At 37.4% G+C, this 20,024-nt stretch overlaps 1 protein-coding gene across 3 annotated transcripts; it reads left to right on the forward strand.

The window, feature by feature from the left end:
• Window positions 1–227: 227 nt before the first annotated feature.
• On the forward strand, window positions 228–19,873 carry LOC119555309 (facilitated trehalose transporter Tret1). 3 transcript variants are annotated; one of them, XM_037866629.1, is made up of 5 exons: window positions 228–555; window positions 8,611–8,648; window positions 16,830–17,450; window positions 18,113–18,364; window positions 18,446–19,873. In XM_037866629.1, the coding sequence occupies exons 3-5, from the start codon at window positions 16,854–16,856 to the stop codon at window positions 19,010–19,012; spliced, it is 1,416 nt and encodes a 471-aa protein (XP_037722557.1). In that variant the 5' UTR covers window positions 228–555; window positions 8,611–8,648; window positions 16,830–16,853; the 3' UTR covers window positions 19,013–19,873. The 3 variants fall into 3 exon arrangements, with proteins under 3 accessions (XP_037722557.1, XP_037722558.1, XP_037722556.1); XM_037866630.1 differs by lacking the exon at window positions 8,611–8,648; XM_037866628.1 differs by lacking the exons at window positions 228–555; window positions 8,611–8,648 and adding an exon at window positions 11,858–12,471.
• The last annotated feature ends 151 nt before the right edge of the window (window positions 19,874–20,024 follow it).

Raw genomic sequence — 20,024 nt, forward strand, 5'->3', positions numbered from 1 at the left:
TTTAACTTAAAAAATATATTATTTTGAGTTTTTCAATATCAAATAGTTAGCTTTAACAAAAAGGTTTGAGATTTTTAGCCAAAACAAATGCATGTGTAAAGTCTTAGAACCAAGTACCTTATTCTCTCTGTGTATCGGTGTGTTCCGAGTGCTTTTCTGCCGCTCTGCCACTACCACTACCACTGCCAACGTCGACGTCGATGAGGGAGGCCCGTCTATATCAACGCTATCAGTCGTTTTTGCGAATCCGAGGCGCGCGGTTCTGTTCCAAAAAGACGGAGGAGGACTCCATCCGAACAAGCCACTGATTTTCTCGTCCATGTCCATGTAACGGTGCCATTCAGCGTGTGTTTTATGTGCGTGAATGTGAACTGTAATTTTGTCTGCCGCTGTATATTTTAATATAATTACGTGCACTTTCTTTGTGCAAAATAAGAAACGGGAAAAGTTGGAAAAAGAGAGCACTCTCCTTTCCAGCTCTTTCGAAGGACAACTCAAGTTCACTTAGGAAGCTGCGAAGGCAACAACAAAGCACGTGCTTGTTTTTTTCGGCGGGTAAGTTTGAGTTTCACCCGGTCTTTTAAGCACAGTTTGAGAACCACTGAATTTTTCAAAAAGCGAAATAAAACACAAACCTCAAAAATGTATTCCAAAATGACTCGCAATGTGAAGAACAGAAAAATATTTGAAAATAAACAGAGAAACCCGAATCCAACTTGAATACACTTTGTTTTTGTAGGAATATAAGCAAATGAATATGAAAATTGAGTGAGAAAAACAATTTTATATATTCCACCAATTTGAAAATATTTGAAAAGTAATTTTCTAATATTATGCGACGCTAATGTGCAACTTGACCGTTATGAGTATATAATTTTAGAATATTTGCTAAATATATAAATTGACATTTTTTGTCGAATTTAATACAATAAAATTGATTTCAAATTTATTCCAATCCACAAATTGGTATAGGAATCCCTCTTGCTTACAATAATGATTGAAATAAAAAACGGTTGGAAGTAAACCGAATATTAAATCACCATTATAATAGTACTGTTATTAAAAAATTAGTCTTTCAATAAATTACTGAAATACAGTAAATCTGTATAAATTATGAAACGCTGGCGTCATAATATGCTTCTTAAGCTTGTCATGAGAAATTGAAATAAAACAAAAAATCACACAGATTAGCAGCCGAATAGAAAAACATTCAGGAAACTTGGTGAACATTTGGTAATATTGTTTTGACGTCAAAGTTTAAACCGAAAATGTTCTAACGAGCGTCAGCCATAAAGAAATTTTTTGTTTGCAAAAAAATAAGAGTATAATGTATAAAAACTCAATACTTTTTGAATAGGTATCATAAATGGAAAGACAAACAGTGTACAACTGACACAAATTCATAACAGAAAAAAGGGGAGGTGAGTTATTTTTAAGCCGCTTTTCAGTTTGGTTTTGTGTCAAAGGGTTAAACTGAAAGTAGTGCACTCAGTCAATCAGTGCGTTCCACTCGTACTGCAAAAGGGCAACATTTGAGGAGTAGATGTCAGGGGTTGGAGTCCCCTAGTCTTAACACTTCCCATTTGAATGTTTTGACAGTCAACAATGATTAATTAGGGACAGCACCATGCGTTTCGGAACTGAACTATGTATGAAGAACCCACTGGAGAACATGTTATTCCGTTTTCGATGGGGGAAAAACTTTGTGCTGAGCTAAGCGTAAATTTGATGAGACACTGGAACGTGCCAAATGTCAACATGGGCTGTAAACAAATTCGATTGATAAAATACACGATCTACACACTTATTTATGGCATGATCCCACTCTGCTCGAGTTGAATTCCCGAACATAAGTTTCCCAACCGCAAAGTACTTCCAGGTATCTACCCAGCAATCTGAAAAAATCCCCGGCGAACCTTTCTGCTTTAGTTATACGTATGTAATTACAATTCGATTTTAAAATGGGAAGCGGTATTTTGAAAATGAAAAACAGTCACGTACTTTGGGGATTCGTGAGAAATTCCCAACTTTTTCTGCCCAAAAATAAAAGCGTTCTCCTCCTATTTAAGTTGAAATGTTTTAGATCAGTTGATAGACCGATAGAGCCACTAACGATTGCCCTGGACAACAACTTCATTACTGATAACTAGATGGGATCGATTGCATGGGCCTTATGTGCACTTTAACTTGTAGACCCTGATCCAAAAAGTTAGTAATTTCTCAAGTAGGGCGGTACAAATTAAAAGAAACAAAGTATTTTATCTAAGTTCTTAAGTTTTTGGCGTATTACTCGAGAAATAAACGTTTATATTTAATTTTATAAGTAAGCAACAAAATTGTTGTAATGTGTGGAGTGTAGATTACTTTAATTTAAAACTAACTTTAAACATGCTTCATATTAATTTAATTTATCACTTTGTATGAAACAATATTTTTGCTTTTCAGTAATCTATATATTATTTGTTTGTTCGTTTAGTAATTTGAACCCTTTTAAATAACTTAAAGCATGCTTCAATATTATAATTTATTCAATTTATTATAACTTGTTTGTTAGTTTGCGAGCGCTTTAAATTAAAAGTGAATCAGGAAAAATATTAAAAAAAGATTTGTTAGATTATAACTAACTGAAAACATGCTTTAATATTATTATGCGAACCCTTTGAATAATAAGTGAATCAGAGAAAATAAAAAAAAACTTTCAGTCAAGCCTTACATACACTTCAATCCCTTTTCCCTCTTCTGCTATTCGAAGCAAAACTTATTTAGTTCATTAAAGTCAATTTCATTTGCATTATTTTACGAGCTAGTTGCTTATCCGCAAAAACACACTTTTTGCAGTTGCACATGGCGAAACCAAATCCAATTAACTCGGCCTAGTTCAAGGTCAAATTAGGTATTTACAATTTACTTAACAGGGGATTCCTTTTCGGCGAAATGGAGATGCTATCCCAAAGTGACAGACCCAATTTGCATATAGAAAATTGGCGGGGGAATCGAGATTTTCCCCAGCCACAATGAATGCAAACCAGTAACGGGGAAAATTAACATCACGTGTCGCGACAGGTAATTGACAAGGGGGCGGAGTGGGCGTAATTTGGGGAGGGGGTTGTAATTTAATCGAAGCACTGTGACGTCAGGGAACTGAGGCGTTTCACCTGCGAAATGTAAACAAACTGCAGTGACCCACACATAGATACGATTACAAGATACAGATACATTCCGGTGGCCTTGGCCATGTTGACTCATTTGTGTGATTGGCTTTTAATCAATGAAAGGTGTCGACAACTATTTGCACACCGAAAGTGAAATACACCATTTCTCTGTCAAGTTCAGCCAGCTAATCTCGCATTTCCCCCAACATGTATCCTAATTCCTTTACTTATATTTTGTTTGTCTTATTTAAATCAACGCACTGGCTGGGAGAAGCTAAAAATAGTGAGTAAGCATTTTCTGTGACGTCAAGTTGGAAAGTCAAAGGCGCATAAAAAGTTGGCGACACCCACACATTGGCTGGGAAAATTTTAGATATTTTCCTGCATCCAAACAAGAAGGCAAATTCTCAGCAGAGAGGAAATGTTGGGGAATTTATTGCTAGAAGTATTTATAGACTTCGAGCTGGTATATGTATCAATATATATGGATGATTTTCAATTCATAAAATATATTTACTAATCAAAAACCGAGCCCCTTTGTTAATATATGTATATATCTCTATGGAATGTATACTCTCAACACATTCGAAAAGAGTTCAATACCTTACTCGTGTTGTTATTTTTACAACTTTGACACGTTTATGTACGGATTGGATCAATGATCTCTGTTGAGTGCATTACTGAAATTCCGTTCACGTCTCAGAAATTAAAGTCAACTTTTAATATGAATGAAAAAGCCAAACGCATTTACAGCATCATTTTGCTTAGAGTATTTTGAAGTTCATCTTATTTAACGGTTAATTACTTTTAACTCATTTCGCTTAAAGAATTTCTGGGTTGTTAAAGTGTTTAACATGTAAACAATATTTTTTGTATTACGTGTGAGCATTTAAGTTATTCACCTGGATAATTGTTTATTTTGATATTTAATATTCGTTTTGCACATTTTGAACTTTTATAAAAATATAGTTCCTCTTTCCATCTACGGAAGTTTTGGGTTTTTCCGCAAATTCGGTGAGAATACTAATCAGATCTCAGCCAGACTCGGAACGTCAACAAATAATTTTCACACCCCTCCCCCGGAACTTCTCCCAACAAAAACAATCAGTCAATCAACTGCACTGACGTTGATGAATGCTTTTCAATTCACTTTTTTTATGGGTCTGCCAAGTTACGCACTGACATATATCAGATTACCTATAGTATTTGGCTCACAATTAAACGAACGGAAATGGATCATTAAATGCGAGATTAGAGGGTGCAAAAATAAGTGCAAATGTGAAATTTTAATTTCCCGTTGTAAATGTCAGTTTAACTTAGTTTTTCCCAATCTATATGAACTTAAAATTAAAGGGGTTTAAAATAATACAAATTGTAATTATTAAGAATACTCAAAATTCAAAGTATTTTTATTTTACTATCAATATATTATTATTTCAGTTATGTGCCTCCCTTTATTTATATTTCACCTGATTTTGTTCTCCTTTACAAATAACAGAAACCAACTTACATAAATTCAACTCTCTTTGTCGCATATTTAACGCTTCGAGTAACGATATTGCATTAATTTCGGATGTATTTATAAATTTACATCTGTTTTCTTGGATTTCGTAACGGGGTTGGCTCATTATCGTTGCAGCTAAACTTGTTTTTTGTGTCGGTTCATTTCAAAAGAATCTTTGTTCCTCTCATTTCGCCTTCTAATTAATTGAATGTCAGGAAATGCGGAAATCGATGATAGCGATAATTATATTTTAAGTCGGTTATTTTAGGGATCAATTCAGTTTGGACTTCAGCAGATTAACCTGGAGACGCACAAATTCAAAAACAAAACTATTAGTTCTAACCTTGGACTCAAGTTCATTTTGATTAGAGATTTTTGTAGGTGGAGGCGTTATATATTTTATAAAATTTAAAATTTTCTGTGGAATATTTCGGCGAGCCTCTGTGCCGTCTTTATTTCTTATCAATGTTTCCAAGTGTCATTTAATTTAGAATATTATTTGTCGTTCGACTCAAAATGTATTATGTGTTTAATTTCATATTTCTCTTATCAGGCAAAGAAAACACACGACAAAGTGTCAGAGCAAATTCTGTCCCCACGCGCCAAGAAGCAGATAGTAAATCAAAGAGAACGACTATAATTACGAAGACATTTTCAGTAATCTTTCACTTTGCCATAGCTTAAAATGGGGAAAAGTGAAATTACAGTTCCAGGAATGTAATGACATGCGATTAAATGAACGGACAGCCGTTCAAGTGGGGCAAATATTTGCGGGCCTAATCGAAAACATTTACTATCTTGTTTATCCATCGTTACAAATGATAGTTGCTTGTTGGATTGTGCAATTTGACAATTAATCAAGTAAACACAAGATATGCCAAAGGTATCTGTCATATCCTTCACCGATAAGTTGAACAGCAGTGAAATAAGAGTGATAAGAGCTCGTTGATATGGGGAATAGGCTTTGGATTTGGAAATTCAATACGATAATGACACAAATTAGTCCACTTCATTCGAGTGCGTTGTAAATGACACAGCTCAAGTGCAAAATAAAGGGTGATAAGGGTCCGTGACTAAAGTGGGCTAATAATGCATGGAAATCTAATAAAATACTTGTGCGACACATTAGTTCTAATGAGTATCTCAGGGCGTCTTATCATCTATTTGAGTTGAGTATTAATCAGCTGCAGCTACCGTAGAACCCCTTGTCAACAGTAGCACTTGGGATTACTGGGACCTTGGGACTGGGATTCGCAATCGGTAGAGCTTTCAACATTTTCCAGCCACTAGGATCCCAGCACAAATAGTCGGCGAACGGATGGGAGGAAAATGTGCCCACCCGGCAGAAAAAATGTGTATATTATAAATTAATAATGTGCATTTATTGGAATAGCCCGGTACGAGACGTCGTTCCACTTGGACTGATAAACCCAGTGATCTCCCGGCGAATGCACTCGCCTCGAACGCACGCCTCTTCCTCCGTCGACAAATGATTGACCTTCCCGCCCTCTTTTGGGGCTCGTCCCCAAGATCCAGCCCACGTCAGTACGGGCCCACAAATTCCGCCCATAAATAACAATCAAATCAACAAGTGGGCACCAGATTATGTCAACCGCAGCTAAGGAATAAGAACTCTGTGAGGATTATCGCACTTTTTGCCGTGCCTCATTACGCAAATCAATTGCAAAGACTTTGAACTTGTGCCGGCCAAGAACATAGCTCATCGACCTAGCAACTTCACGGTTGACCAACGCCCATCGACTGGGCATAGCCATAGCCTAATAGTACGTCCATGGGGCAATCCAATTCGTAAGCCACAGACTAGCCTCACAGTTATTGCACTTAAGTCGGGCTCTATAGATAGACTATTGCTGTTCAGAATTCCTCCGAACGGAGGGAGGACGAAGTATTGTTGTTTTCAATAAAGTTCAAAGATCGATCGCGGGGAATTTTGAAGTGGTAATCGCAAATATTGATAACGACGATCTTGGAGAATTAAACGCATTTAAAGTTGATAAGCTCTAACTTTCATATTGAACCTGCACTGGTGCTTTTGAGTGCTGATATATGTGTATCGAAATTGAAAGTACTAAGTAAACAACTTATATCAGTGATCTAAAAGTTCTTACAAAACAATGATATTTTATAGTTCTGTTTTCAAGTTTGGCTCCGTCTTATATTATCGTAATATAATCAAAGTGGAAAAGTTGGAGTATAAATATTACTCGATATTTTTTCCATTACTCACCCCCAGTGTCGCGGTATCCAATTTACTGTAAAATCTTATCGTGTTAAGCTATATCTTTGGAATGACTTTCCTCGCAATGTTTTTATTCCATTATCTCAGTGCAAGCAGATCATAAAGATTTCTTTTAATCAAAGTAAAGTGCGCTCAATTGGCACTAATAAATTCCCAGCTAGGTAGACCCGCGATGGCCAGATATTTGAAATATTTTCGCTTTTTACTGAATTTAATAAGGAAATCTCTAGTTAAGGTTGCGCTGCGTGTGGTTATTATGGCGATTATGATGTGGGGGTGTGTACGGCGCCAGTTCTTCACTGGAATCGGACTATTTTTATTGTGTCCCTGGTCATATTTATAGCTCTACGAGCTGTCAATCAAATATATTTTGGGGCCCGAGCATGTACTCATGAACCCAGGCCAAGGCTCCGATCGATCGATCTATAATGCACTCGACTTGCGATTTGTGGCTGTATATAAATACTTCGGACCTTAACATGAACCATATCAGGAATGGTGTGTTATGAAAATCTATTGGTTCGTAAATCGATTTGGCAGTCAAAATACATCGTGGGTGACATAACTGCGATAAGGTGGTGCGATAAGCTTAATTGCCGATACCAAAATACCCCCGTGGGATCCAATATCGCAACGCTGCAGCTTTATGTTTGCTCGAACTTTCACGGTGATAAGGATATGCGATAAAAGCACCCCCCACATGCCAAACATCACCTTTCTTTCTTCTGTCTGCTAGATTGTCTGACCACATAAACAATTTGATCGATGGTTATAGCCATTCAATACTTTTTTGGCCATATATTTGGAATCTATTTGGGGGCACCTGTACACCGCGTAGATAAAATTTGACTTGACAAATGTTTATGGGTTAAGGTATTTGAAAGCTTATCAAGAAACTGTTTGATCAATTTAAAGCCATTTATTGGAAGGTAAGGCATGACAATTTTATTGAAAATAATTCTTAGGAAGTAATGTTATAAAAACATTATTTAAAGACCTAATAATTGGGTTATTTTATGCTGACACATACATTGTATGAAAACAAAAAGTACAAACATAAACAATCCACTGGGCTTATATTATGAATCATTCCTATGAAAACAAAGCAACAAGTGTTTCAAGAATTTTCTCCCCGATAAAGACCAAATTTTTATTTATTTTTGCTTACTGTTTGTTTTATCTACAGTTTGGTTTCCCCAATAGGAATTCACAGTTTGAGAGTTATTGTCATAAGGTAAAATATAGGAATAAAGCTTTTCGTTGTGGAAAGCTTTTGATTGATACAAGCTTTTTGTCCGATTTTCAATATTTTTAAACCTTGAAAATAATATTTAATGATTATAATAATATATGAGATATTTTTAATTAGTCAATTATATTTTTTACTAAAAATGAATAAAAATATTTTAGTTCCAATTTTGTAAACTTAATGTATGCCTCTATACAGGTATAAGTAGGCCAGATTAAAATACTTATAACTACAATAATTATTTTACAAAAACACAAAGAAATACAATTTTTATTTAATACACATTTTATATTAATACAAATATTTCTAAATTTCTATACTGAACAAGTTTTAACTATTTGTAAAATTTCTTATTAAGTAAACGAATCTGACTGTAAGATTTTATACATTAAAAATTGAACTATTAACCTCATTCTCATTTGGAATATACCATTTTTTATTGCAGGAACCACACTTTTTACTCGCAATCTGTGATCGTTAACTGTGAGTAAACAAAGAACACTCATTTAACAGTAAAATATATATGAAATTTGTAATTATACTACGTAAGCTAGACATTGACCTACAATTAAGATTTAAATTGACAGAAAAAAATATGTAAATTACGATAAATATAAAAGTCCCATAAACAGCAGAGATTTTTAAACAATTTCACCAGTTTCCCGGGAAATTGCCCGTCTTTGTGCAAGGACAAGGCACCAAAATGTATCTATAGATACATTCACCTTGAGGTCGTCGTCGAGGACGAATTATTGATTTTGGGCTCTGCTTGCGGGTGGTAGACTAGAACTTATAAAATTCGGAGGTATTTACATCATGTTGGCCCTGTCACAAGTTCAAATGTAGGTCGTAGTTGAAAAAAAACAATGCAATGGATTTGACTTTTGGATGATTATGGTGGGTCAGCAGAAATATTTGGTGGCTGCACTTGAACCAAACAACCGAATCGCGTGATTTTCGCGGGCTAACAGCAAGCAAAGCAACGGCAGAGAAAATAAAATATTTACATTTATAAGCAGGCAAAGAGACGTAAAAGTGTTATACATATTCATTTAGTTTTCTTTGCGTGCGAGGGGCTCGTTCTGCGCTATAGATACAGCTCATTCTCATTGGTCGAGATTTTTGGGGCTTGGCTTCTGTGACGTCACAGGGCGCACGCCCCTCTGAACAGCGATATATCTATCTATCAGATACATGTCTGCGTGCCGTGACGTAGCTGCTGACGTAGTAGAACTCATATAGCCAACAACAAATCGCAGGGCCTTTGTCAACTTGGCCCAGTGCTAATGAGCTTCTGTTGCATAACGCCGGTATTTTATCATTTCGTCGACTCGTTTCGCCCTTTTGGCATTTTCCCCGTGTAATTAGTATGTATAGTGAGTACAGAGCATTGCGTGCTCTAGGTGTAGATACAGATACTTTCTGTAGATGCAGATACTTTCTGTATCTATGCAAACGCTTTCGCAGCAGGTGAGCCTGCTTTTAGGCGCTCTGCGAGCCTGTTCCAAGCGTGGAGCGTGCCAAATGTTTGGTTGTATCTCAAGTCCCGCCATGAGCTGCGTTAACGCCCCGGGGGCCAGTGGGGGGTTAATGGTGGCGGGGACAAGGTTAAGGGTGTTTGCCAAGCGTGTACACAAACGATATCAGGGCTGCGCCAGAACACGTCATTATGACCATCTTTTAGATACACTGTAAGTGCGAAGGAAAAACTTATTTTCTGTTCTGAGTTTAAAATATTTATTTATTTATTTATTCTCAGGTTAAAACGCAATTGTAAATTACATCTGTAGTGGCCTTAAGCTACGTTTGTTATATATATTTCTGAGTTTAAAATTGTATGGTTCAATATCAAAAAATTAACATTTTTGATACCACTTTCTTTATTTCGATTTTTGTTAAATAAAAATTGGGGCACTCTTTTCATAGTATTGGAAAAAAATATTCCTTTTTTTAATAAACATTATAATTTACTCTGGCTTAGGTCCATAAAATATCAATTAATATATTTTTGCAGAGTCTAAATAAAAGAAAACTTTAATTAAAACATAAAATATTAAAATATAATATCATTAATCCGAATATATTTATAAACCTTCAATATTTTAACTTTTTCCTTAAAATATGTATATCCCTGTACATTAAGCTTCCAAAGCATCTTGATGATTTTTTCGAATTACCCACGTGTATGAATTAATTATAAAATGTGAAAAGAATTTCTCGTATATATTTTAGTACCTGTGAGGTCTCAATATAAATTCCTGCATCATAAAAGTAATTTCACGTGCTTATTTATAAACCATTTGTATGCAGCAATGTATTGAAGATACATTCTCTTCGAGAAATGGTTTCAGGCTCTCACTTATTTCGATATGAGAAGTGTTTTCCCATTATCTGACCCATTTGTGGCTGGAAGCGGTGTCATGTTTGTTTATTGAAAAGTCCCCAGGCATGGAAATGCCTTTTTTCATCCGCTATAAGCCACCATAAGAGGCAATCCATTATGTTCAGTGGCGGTCGAATTTTCTAGCCGCACAACAAACGTGATCCATTGAACGTGTTCGCAGCTAGACAAATAGTATTCCCCGGCTGGCCAAATGGAATTGGAAATGATAATGGAAATTCTACAATTTGTATCTATAGGAGCATTTATACCCCCGTTCTGAAGGTGGAGAGGCGCACTCTGTTCGGCTGCCTTTATTTCTGTATAATCTTTCTGTGCATACGGAAGTACAGTAAACAGAATGACACGTGTTATAGCTATATTACAATTTCCTTTCTTTGTAGTTCCGCGATCTGATAAAGAAATCTGAACAAATGTATCGGTTAATCCGTTAAATATTCTTTTTTAATTAGATACGTAAAATGCGGCTATTAGTCGATGTATTAAAAATGTAATAATGCTTACTTGAATTAAATTCTTTGCAAAATTCGGAAAATATTTTCTAGCTTAATTTTATTTTATATGTTTACAATTTTTTTATTGACTTAGAGTTGTATTTGTAAAGAAGTGTACAATTTTTATAAAAAAAAATGTTTCTACAAATTAATAAAACTGTTTTATTTAATAACATACATTTACATACTTTTTCGGTTTTCTGTCAATCGATTATAGTCGTAAGTTTATCAATGGGCTCTTATTGAGAAATTAAGTACAAACTATGAAATTGTCCTTCGGAAAGCTAAAATTTTCCATTGCGAAGGGCATCCAGTAAATTCGCAGATCAATTGCAGATGCATAAATTTGCATTGCCTTGACTAAATGGAAAGGCAGGGGCAATGCATCGAAATTTAGGAGATGGCCTCCATGTGGTGTGCAGCAGAAGTTGCATCCACTTCCACATCCACGCCGCGTTGAATGCAATTTCAAGCAGAACGACGGCCGACGATCCGAAATAAAATCTGGGCGAACGAAGGCGCCTGCAATTCCAGTTTGGATTTTGCCGCCAAGAGTCAATAGCCTCGTATGGGTATGGTCTTCACCCCGTCTTCGCCCATTCAGGGCCCATAGTCGCTGGAGAGCGGGACCAGTTTTCCGAGGCCCACCTCCCAAGAGAAAGAGCGTCGAATTGGGAGAATCCGAGAATTCGGGGAACTGGGAGAGCGGCGAGTCCACATAGAGCCCGGCGGAGGCCTTTTTATTGTTTGGCGCGCCATTTGCTAGCCAGCATTCGTTGCGTGCGGTTAAGATACAAAGATACCCTCCGCACAAAGATACTCGCGAGTGCCACTCGAGGAAACATCGAGGATTCAACCGATACATATCCAAAAATATATATCTTTGAAAATAACAAACCATATCACTTGGTTTTTTGGTTAATTGGAAGTGCAAAGAAACGCCAAGAAGACATTTTTTGGCCAGCAACATGTTTGATTGTTGATGCGCATGCGCCTTAAAGTATTCTATGCTACGTGGGTGGCCGACGTGTTAAAGGACAAAAACGCCAGTCAAAGGACATTTATCAGACGTTGACGTACATGTTACTCAACATTACTTTATTGCCAACCAAAGTGCAGTGAAAAGTGAAAGAAAAGCGGGTGAAATTAAGCGGAAAATCACCGAAGAATATTGAAACATATCCCCATCGTAACTCTGTAACCCTACCGAAGTTTACATAATCCCTTCGACATGTCCACCGCATCATCGAGCAACTCCAGCGGCGAGGAGCCCAACAAGAAGTCCGGCTCCAACAATGAGGAGAGCTCCCACCTGCTGGAATCCGCCGAGAATGGAGCCAAATATGGCTCCAGGCAAGCGGTCAAAATCGTCAAGGCCAGCGACAATGGACGCACCAACTCCACCCCACATGTAGGCAAAGATTCGCATGTTTTCATAGATATAAGCACTGGGAAATGTCAGGAAATTGCATTTAAGTAACTTCCAAATATATCAAACTAATTTTATTAGGAGAGATCAAAAGATTTTATTTTAAAAAGTACTCTAGATAGAATTAATATGTCCCAAATTGACGACTACTTCTCTTATTTCGCCCTGTGTTTACATAAGCTAAGTCAATTTACCTTATCCAGATGGCTAGCCAAGTTAATACATCTTTTTTAATGTTGACCTTGGCCAAGTCCAATTAACGCAGTGTGAAAAAAGATACAGGAAATCAAATTTGGTAAGCAACAAATTACAGATACCCTACTCACATAATTATTAAACCAAGGGTCTTCTTTAGAGTAAGAGCATTTAAAAACCTTGCATTTTTAAAGATATTTACACAGAAATCGCAAACAATCTGAACTGTTGATTTAGAAAGCGGAAAGATGTTGCCGCAAAAAAGATACGAGATATAAATAGTTTACCAGACAATTATCTGGCAGAAATGTGTATTGTTCACTCCAAAAGCTATCTCTATCAACCGAGCTTCAACAGCGAAATGAGAGTATAATTTCACATTATTTTGTTTCTTTCACGAGTTCAAATACCTTTCAAGCATCATATCCGCTTCACATATTTCGAACGATAAACAATTATAGCACGATATGTTTTTCGTTTTTAATGGCCTTTATCTTAAATTCAGTACGTTTTTCTACTTGCATGGAGCTGAGCCTCCATTGATGGATCGCTCCGCTTATCAACCTAATGAGTTCCGAAACCTATGTGGAAACTTTATATTTTTGTTTGGTTTTATGTTGGACAAGGTCACAAAAAGCGATACAAGACCACAAAATACAAATCATTATCCATAGGAAAGTAAATTCAAAGAAAATAGTGATAAGAGGCCACTTCAAAAATAGGGGCGGAATTTTTTATAACAATGAGCATGGTACGGATTTGCTTTCGACAATCTACACATAAATGATAATTTAACCAGACAAATTCAATTGAAACTCGTTCCTCCGAGTGCACAAAATGAGTCAACAATTTTGTGGGTGTTTATTTTAGTAAAAACAACACACGCACCCCCTCGAAACCATTAAAAATGCCGTACCTCATACGGTTACTGAAATCCGCACAACGGCAAGTTTTAATGAGCCACATTTGAATACATTTTAAAATGCGACCCACAAAACTTATGAAAACTTGACCAGTTCGATAACATAGAGTAGCACATTATTTGAATATCAATGAGATACCCTAAATGGTTGGTAAAACAGTTTATTAAGCCATCAAGCTGTTGACACTTTCATTGGCCAACTTTAAAATTACCAAATTGAGTCAAACTACTCTATATTTTTTTAGTATTGTATTAGTAGACCCGTTTTTAAGGCTTTGGTTTAGGTATTATTTAAATGAAATTATACCATATTTTAATAAATATTCAAGTCATTTGGTTTGGTAGCATACCAACAATTCTTAAAAAATCTCGTTTAAAATACATATGTGCATCTCAAAAAAGTAGACATTAAAAAAACCCATGCATATTTTACTCTCTTCATTAAGAATACCAGTTCCCCTTAATATGCCTCAAGAGTTTTTCCGAACCTTTATATGGAAATATTTTTCGTAATTTGAAATTGTATAAAAAAGTTCTTTAGAAAATGCGGTAGGAATTTTTAGAATTCCTCTTATGCAAATGTTATTACTAATAGCCCGGGATTATCGTACATAAATTAACCCAGGCAACTCAATAATTATGAAGTATTTCAGCTTATGCTTGGCTTTTAGTGAACCAGTTTAGTGGAATGCACATGGAATTACCATGCTTATGGCGCGCACTGTTGCGCCTGCCACTGACATTGAAACGAACTTGGACCTCCGCTCGCGCAGCTCTCATCCTCGGGTTCGGTAGTGGGGGGTGGGGGGTTGTAGCCCCCGAAAGTGGGGAACTCGGATTCCTAGAGCTGCCTTTAACTGGCAGTAATGCTAAATTTAGATACAGAACGACAGGGCAGCCAATGGATTGACCACATTAGCCGCAGACGGAACTCAAACGAACCGAGGCACAGAATCGAGGCAGATATCGATTTCAGTCGTTTCAGACGCGATTTGAACGCTTCGTTTACTCTCCACTGGCAATCTGGAGGTGTGTCCCAGTCGACCCCAGTAAATGACAGTTAATATGTGGGCGTACGCCCAGCTCCACTCCACATGGCCTTCTCCTTTTTCCAGCTGCAAACCTCGGCTTGCATTTTCACGGAAGTGATTTGTTCTCTGCTCCTTACTCTCGCGTGGGCCGAGATTGGCAATGACACTTTGAGTGGGCTCATTCAGTGGGCGGCGACACTTGGGATATGTCAAGAAATTGGCGAAGAGAAAATGGCCATAAATTACTCATATGCGCCATGCGAAATGGCTTTAACATGGGTATCCTGTTATATGAAATAAATAATTGCAAATCCCATTAAAATGCTCATACTTTTAATTATGATCTTTAATAAACATTTCTCTGTGTTATTAAATTGGCTAAATTCTAGGTAGCATTTTGTATTTTAAAATCTATTTTATAAATACTTTTTAATGTACTACATAGACACAACTTTTCTTTTCACTAATCACAATCCGAACAGCCCCCTTTTTGTTTAAGCAAAAAGCACAAATCACGTACCACACGTGCGATAAGTAGAATAATATAAAAATGCTATTTGGATTCAATATCAACTGAAAAATGTTTAACTCAAAATATAATATAATAATATAATATAATAATATAATGTTTAATGCAATGGTTGTGTAGAACCAATTGATATGTAAATTTATTCAATAATAATTGTTGTAAATGACTATTGCTATCATAAGGAAATGTATATTTCTACAAACTAAACACTGTGGACATATTTAGAAATTGTTGTCAAAGGTCAAGTTCTATCAAAAGACAAGCCAGCCATTCATGAAAAAAAATACGAGACACACCTCTTTTATGCCCACGCAATAAAGCACATATCGCATATCATAGTCAGGGGCTTGGAATTGTTTATAAACATAAAAATATCTATGAAAAGCTTTTGATAAATAAAAGCTCTGATATAGCCTGCTGATTTACGGCTGCTTTATTTTTCTACACGTTCATATCTGGAATTTTGGCAATTTACTGATTAGGTAGGCGTTAATAACCTCCGCTATATACCTACATATACCGATTCTACAGTAATTTATTGCCCATCGAACGGAAGTCAATGAGTACGCCTAACATGGTGGTCAGATATAGTTAATTGGTGCTGCTTGAGTGATTCCTGACGCCTTGAATTGGGTAAAATAAAAAGGGAATGCTATTTTTCTAAGAAATATCTATAAAGAGAATGGTTCCGAATGAGAGCCGATTACCCATGGGTAAATTTGGTAATACAGCTACAATGCAACTTAAATATTTTTAATCATTTTAAATTCCACCCCTCTTGATAAAAATCGGACTCTATATATGCACTTATTCGTTTAAATAGGCAATTTCCTTTAAACTAATCTCTCCCAAATCTCTTCAGCTTTATCAGCTTATGCTTAAGTACAAGAAGTTTCATTGATCAAGTCCTGGCCTTAAAACGTTCAAGTGGAGACACATGAACATAGTTATAGTACTTTGCGTCTCAATCTTATAGAATCCCGATATAAGGGCTTCTCCCTGTATTATGTTTAGTTTTTACTTCAAATATTCCCACCGGTTATGCGGGGGTCTTAAGGCATTTTCCTGTCCGAACCATTAAGATCCGAACCACCCGGCGTACGAATGATATCGGCTAGCGGGTGTACGTGAACTTGGTTCGATTGGGGGGCTACTTGTGTTTATGTGACCGGTAGGTATAATGAAATAATGAAGCACTTGACCACAATCGGAAAGAGCAGATCATAGCCCCGAACTTTTGTTTTGGGGCCAATAAATTCCTAATCACTGGGCGGGGGGTTTGGACCTTATCACTAAGCAAGGCATGATAATAATTGTAGGTAGCTAATAGCTGGCCCTCAGTATAAGTCAGTTGGTCAGAGCAGAACGATCTAATTAACGGCGATCTCTAAATAGTTGGAAAAGGTAACATTTTTAAAGTAATAAGGTTACAATTTAATTTGTATTTTAACAAAAAAAATAGTGTACCACGAACGATTTAACTGAACGGTTTTCCAAAATAAGTCAAACTTAATATTAGGTAATGCTGTATAAGAAAGAAAAGTGATCCTTCGCCTTCCAACCTGAATCGTACTTTTTTAGAAAATATATTGGCCAAAGTTATAGTGCTTAAAATATAATTAATATTGGAAAGTGGCTAATCAAATCTTTGTATCCTTTGCAGGATCAGGAGAATTTACTCGGCAACATGGTGCACACGTCGACGTCGAACGATTCCCGGAAGGTGACGCAATATGTGGCCGCATTGGCAGCAGCTGGTGGCGCCCTGGCCTGCGGTACCGTCTTGGGCTGGACATCCCCGGCCGAAACGGAGATAGTGGAACTCGGCAATGGATACAGTTTCCCCGTCGATAAGGACCAGTTCTCTTGGGTGGGATCGGCCATGACCTTGGGTGCCGCCTGTGTGTGCATCCCCATTGGTTTCCTCATCAACCTAATTGGCCGCAAGTGGACCATGTTGTTCCTGGTCCTGCCCTTCATCCTCGGCTGGGCCATGCTCATCTGGGCGGCCAATGTGGGTATGCTCTACGCCTCCCGTTTTATCCTGGGTATTGCCGGCGGTGCCTTCTGTGTGACCGCTCCCATGTACACGGGTGAGATTGCCCAGAAGGAAATTCGCGGTACGCTGGGCAGCTACTTCCAGCTGATGATAACCATTGGTATCCTCTTTGTCTACGCCGTCGGGGCTGGCGTGGACATCTTCTGGGTGAGCGTCATCTGCGGCCTTCTGCCCCTCATCTTCGGTGCCATCTTCTTCTTCATGCCGGAATCGCCCACCTACTTGGTAAGTTTACACATTTTTAAAGGAATTTATTTTTGATTTGGTGCAATATTTCCTCGCTCTATTTTAAAAGAACTTATACTTTAAGTCGACTTCATTTTCAACAGATTACATTAAAAACAAAATTCAGAAGAATGAAGATGTTTGTTTTTAAAAAAAAATTTTTACCTATATTTTTTTCATATTTGCTAAAAACATTTAAGTTTCATGTAAATCGAGAATGTTTCCAATATCTGGAAATACCCTGCGTAAACTGTAGTTTGACACTTTAAAGACAAAGAATATAATCAACCAAGATTATATCTTGAAAAACTCAACATGTTTGTATATCTAAAAGATATGAAAAGCACTACGAGTTTGCCTTCATTACTAGAAATTCCCACTTGACTGTAATTTAGCGTGACTTCTTTTTAAATCCCTATCTTTACCATTTGCGTGAATCGAGAATGTTTCAAAAGGGATATAGTTATATTTGATGACGCTTTAAAAAATAACAACATAATTTCTTGATCATATATAATCCGCCAGTCAGTCAAGCATTTATCTTGGGAGTCCCGACTATTATATCTAAAAGATATGAAAAGCACCACGAGTTTGCCATCAATATCAGAAATTCCCCCTCGAGTGTGGTACAACGTGACTTATTTCCAAATCCCCATCGACAGGTTGCCAAAGATCGGTCGGAGAACGCCATCAAGTCCATTCAATGGCTGCGTGGCAAGGAGTACGACTACGAGCCAGAACTTGCGGAGCTGCGTGAAAACGATCGGGAAACCAAGGCGAACAAGGTCAATGTGTGGGCTGCTCTGAACCGCCCCGTCACCCGCAAGGCTTTGGCCATCAGCATGGGTCTTATGTTCTTCCAGCAGGTTTGCGGCATCAACGCTGTTATTTTCTACGCATCGAGGATCTTCATGGTGAGCCTAAGACTTCTAAGATTAGATATTGACTTAATTAAAAATAAATAAAACTAATAACACCGATTTCTTCCATTTCAGGAAGCCAATACCGGCATCGGAGCCCAGTGGGCATCGATCCTGATCGGCATCATGCAGGTGGTGGCCACCTTCGTCTCCACCCTGGTGGTGGACAAGCTGGGCCGTCGCATCCTGCTGCTGGCCTCCGGAATCGCCATGGCCCTGTCCACCACCGCCATCGGAGTGTACTTCTATCTGCAAAAGCAGGACAAGACCCAAGTGGAGAGCCTGGGCTGGCTCCCAGTGGCCAGCTTGTGCATCTTCATCATCATGTTCTCGATGGGCTACGGCCCGGTGCCGTGGCTGATGATGGGCGAGCTCTTCGCCACCGACATCAAGGGATTCGCTGGTTCGCTGGCCGGAACATCCAACTGGCTGCTGGCCTTCGTGGTGACCAAGACGTTCGTGAACCTGAACAACAGCCTGGGCATCGGCGGAACCTTCTGGCTCTTCGCCGGCCTGACGGTTCTGGGCGTGATATTCGTTTTCTTCGCTGTCCCGGAAACAAAGGGCAAGAGTCTCACCGAGATCCAGCAGGAGTTGGCTGGCAACCGGCCGACTCCTCAAGCTATTCCCGCGGAAAAGTAATCGGGCGCGGGGAAATCCCGGGGGAGCCCTAATCGCAGATCGCAAACCGGAAGCCGAAAGACGGACCGGAAATCACTGTTAACTTGCTGTTAATTTACGTTCGATTTAGGTTCGCGTTAAGTGCAAGTCCTTTTGCGTTTTCGATGGATGAATTTGTTTATAGAATTTAATATTCGCATAGATTTTCGTTTAGGCATAGCGAGAGATTCAGATTGTGAAGATACAGATGAGGAAAATTGCAGCAAACTATAACTAAGAGCGAAGACTGAAGGTCAACTGCAGAAAAGCCGCGAGAATTTTTTGCAGCCATAGAAAAGACAACAGCAATTTAAGAAAAAACATATATACCTTTATATATATATATCAATATAATGTATGTATGCGTATTTAGTGTTATCCTCTCAACCAACGAATTCTTTTTTACCAAATTTTAAGGCATATTTGCATTTGTTCGGATTTTTAAAGTGTTTGCAAGCATTTGTTCTAGAATTCCTAATCTATGTGTACTATATGTGTGTCTATGTAAATGATAAATATCAGTAGCTGTTTGTGTCTAAATTTCATGAAGCACTCAGTCGATTCACTTAGCATAGCCCGATTATGTTGTAAGTCGCGCCTTTTGCCAATGTATTTATTTACGCAATGTTAGAGAGAGGGAGATGTTTACATTTTATTTAATAAAACCGAGATATACCGTTATATATAATAATTTTACATCCGATATTTGAATTTGATTTTATAAACGCTGAAAGCTAAAAAGAAATCCCCTTCTATCATTGTTAAACTTGCATATAGTATTTACGGAAAATTAAAAATACCGATAAAAGTAACAAATATATCAATATATTTAATATGTTGTAAGTGATCGTGTTTTATTTTTCGGGAAGCCTTTAAAATAATGATCTTTAGTTAGCATTTGAATTTATACTTTTACCATCCATTAAGAAGTAAATGTTACAATTTGTAATCTCTGTTTGCAAAGCAAGTATATTTCGATATAAACTACAATAAC

This window comes from Drosophila subpulchrella, chromosome 3L, assembly GCF_014743375.2.
Source record: "Drosophila subpulchrella strain 33 F10 #4 breed RU33 chromosome 3L, RU_Dsub_v1.1 Primary Assembly, whole genome shotgun sequence".
NCBI classification, from domain to species: Eukaryota; Metazoa; Arthropoda; class Insecta; order Diptera; family Drosophilidae; genus Drosophila; species Drosophila subpulchrella.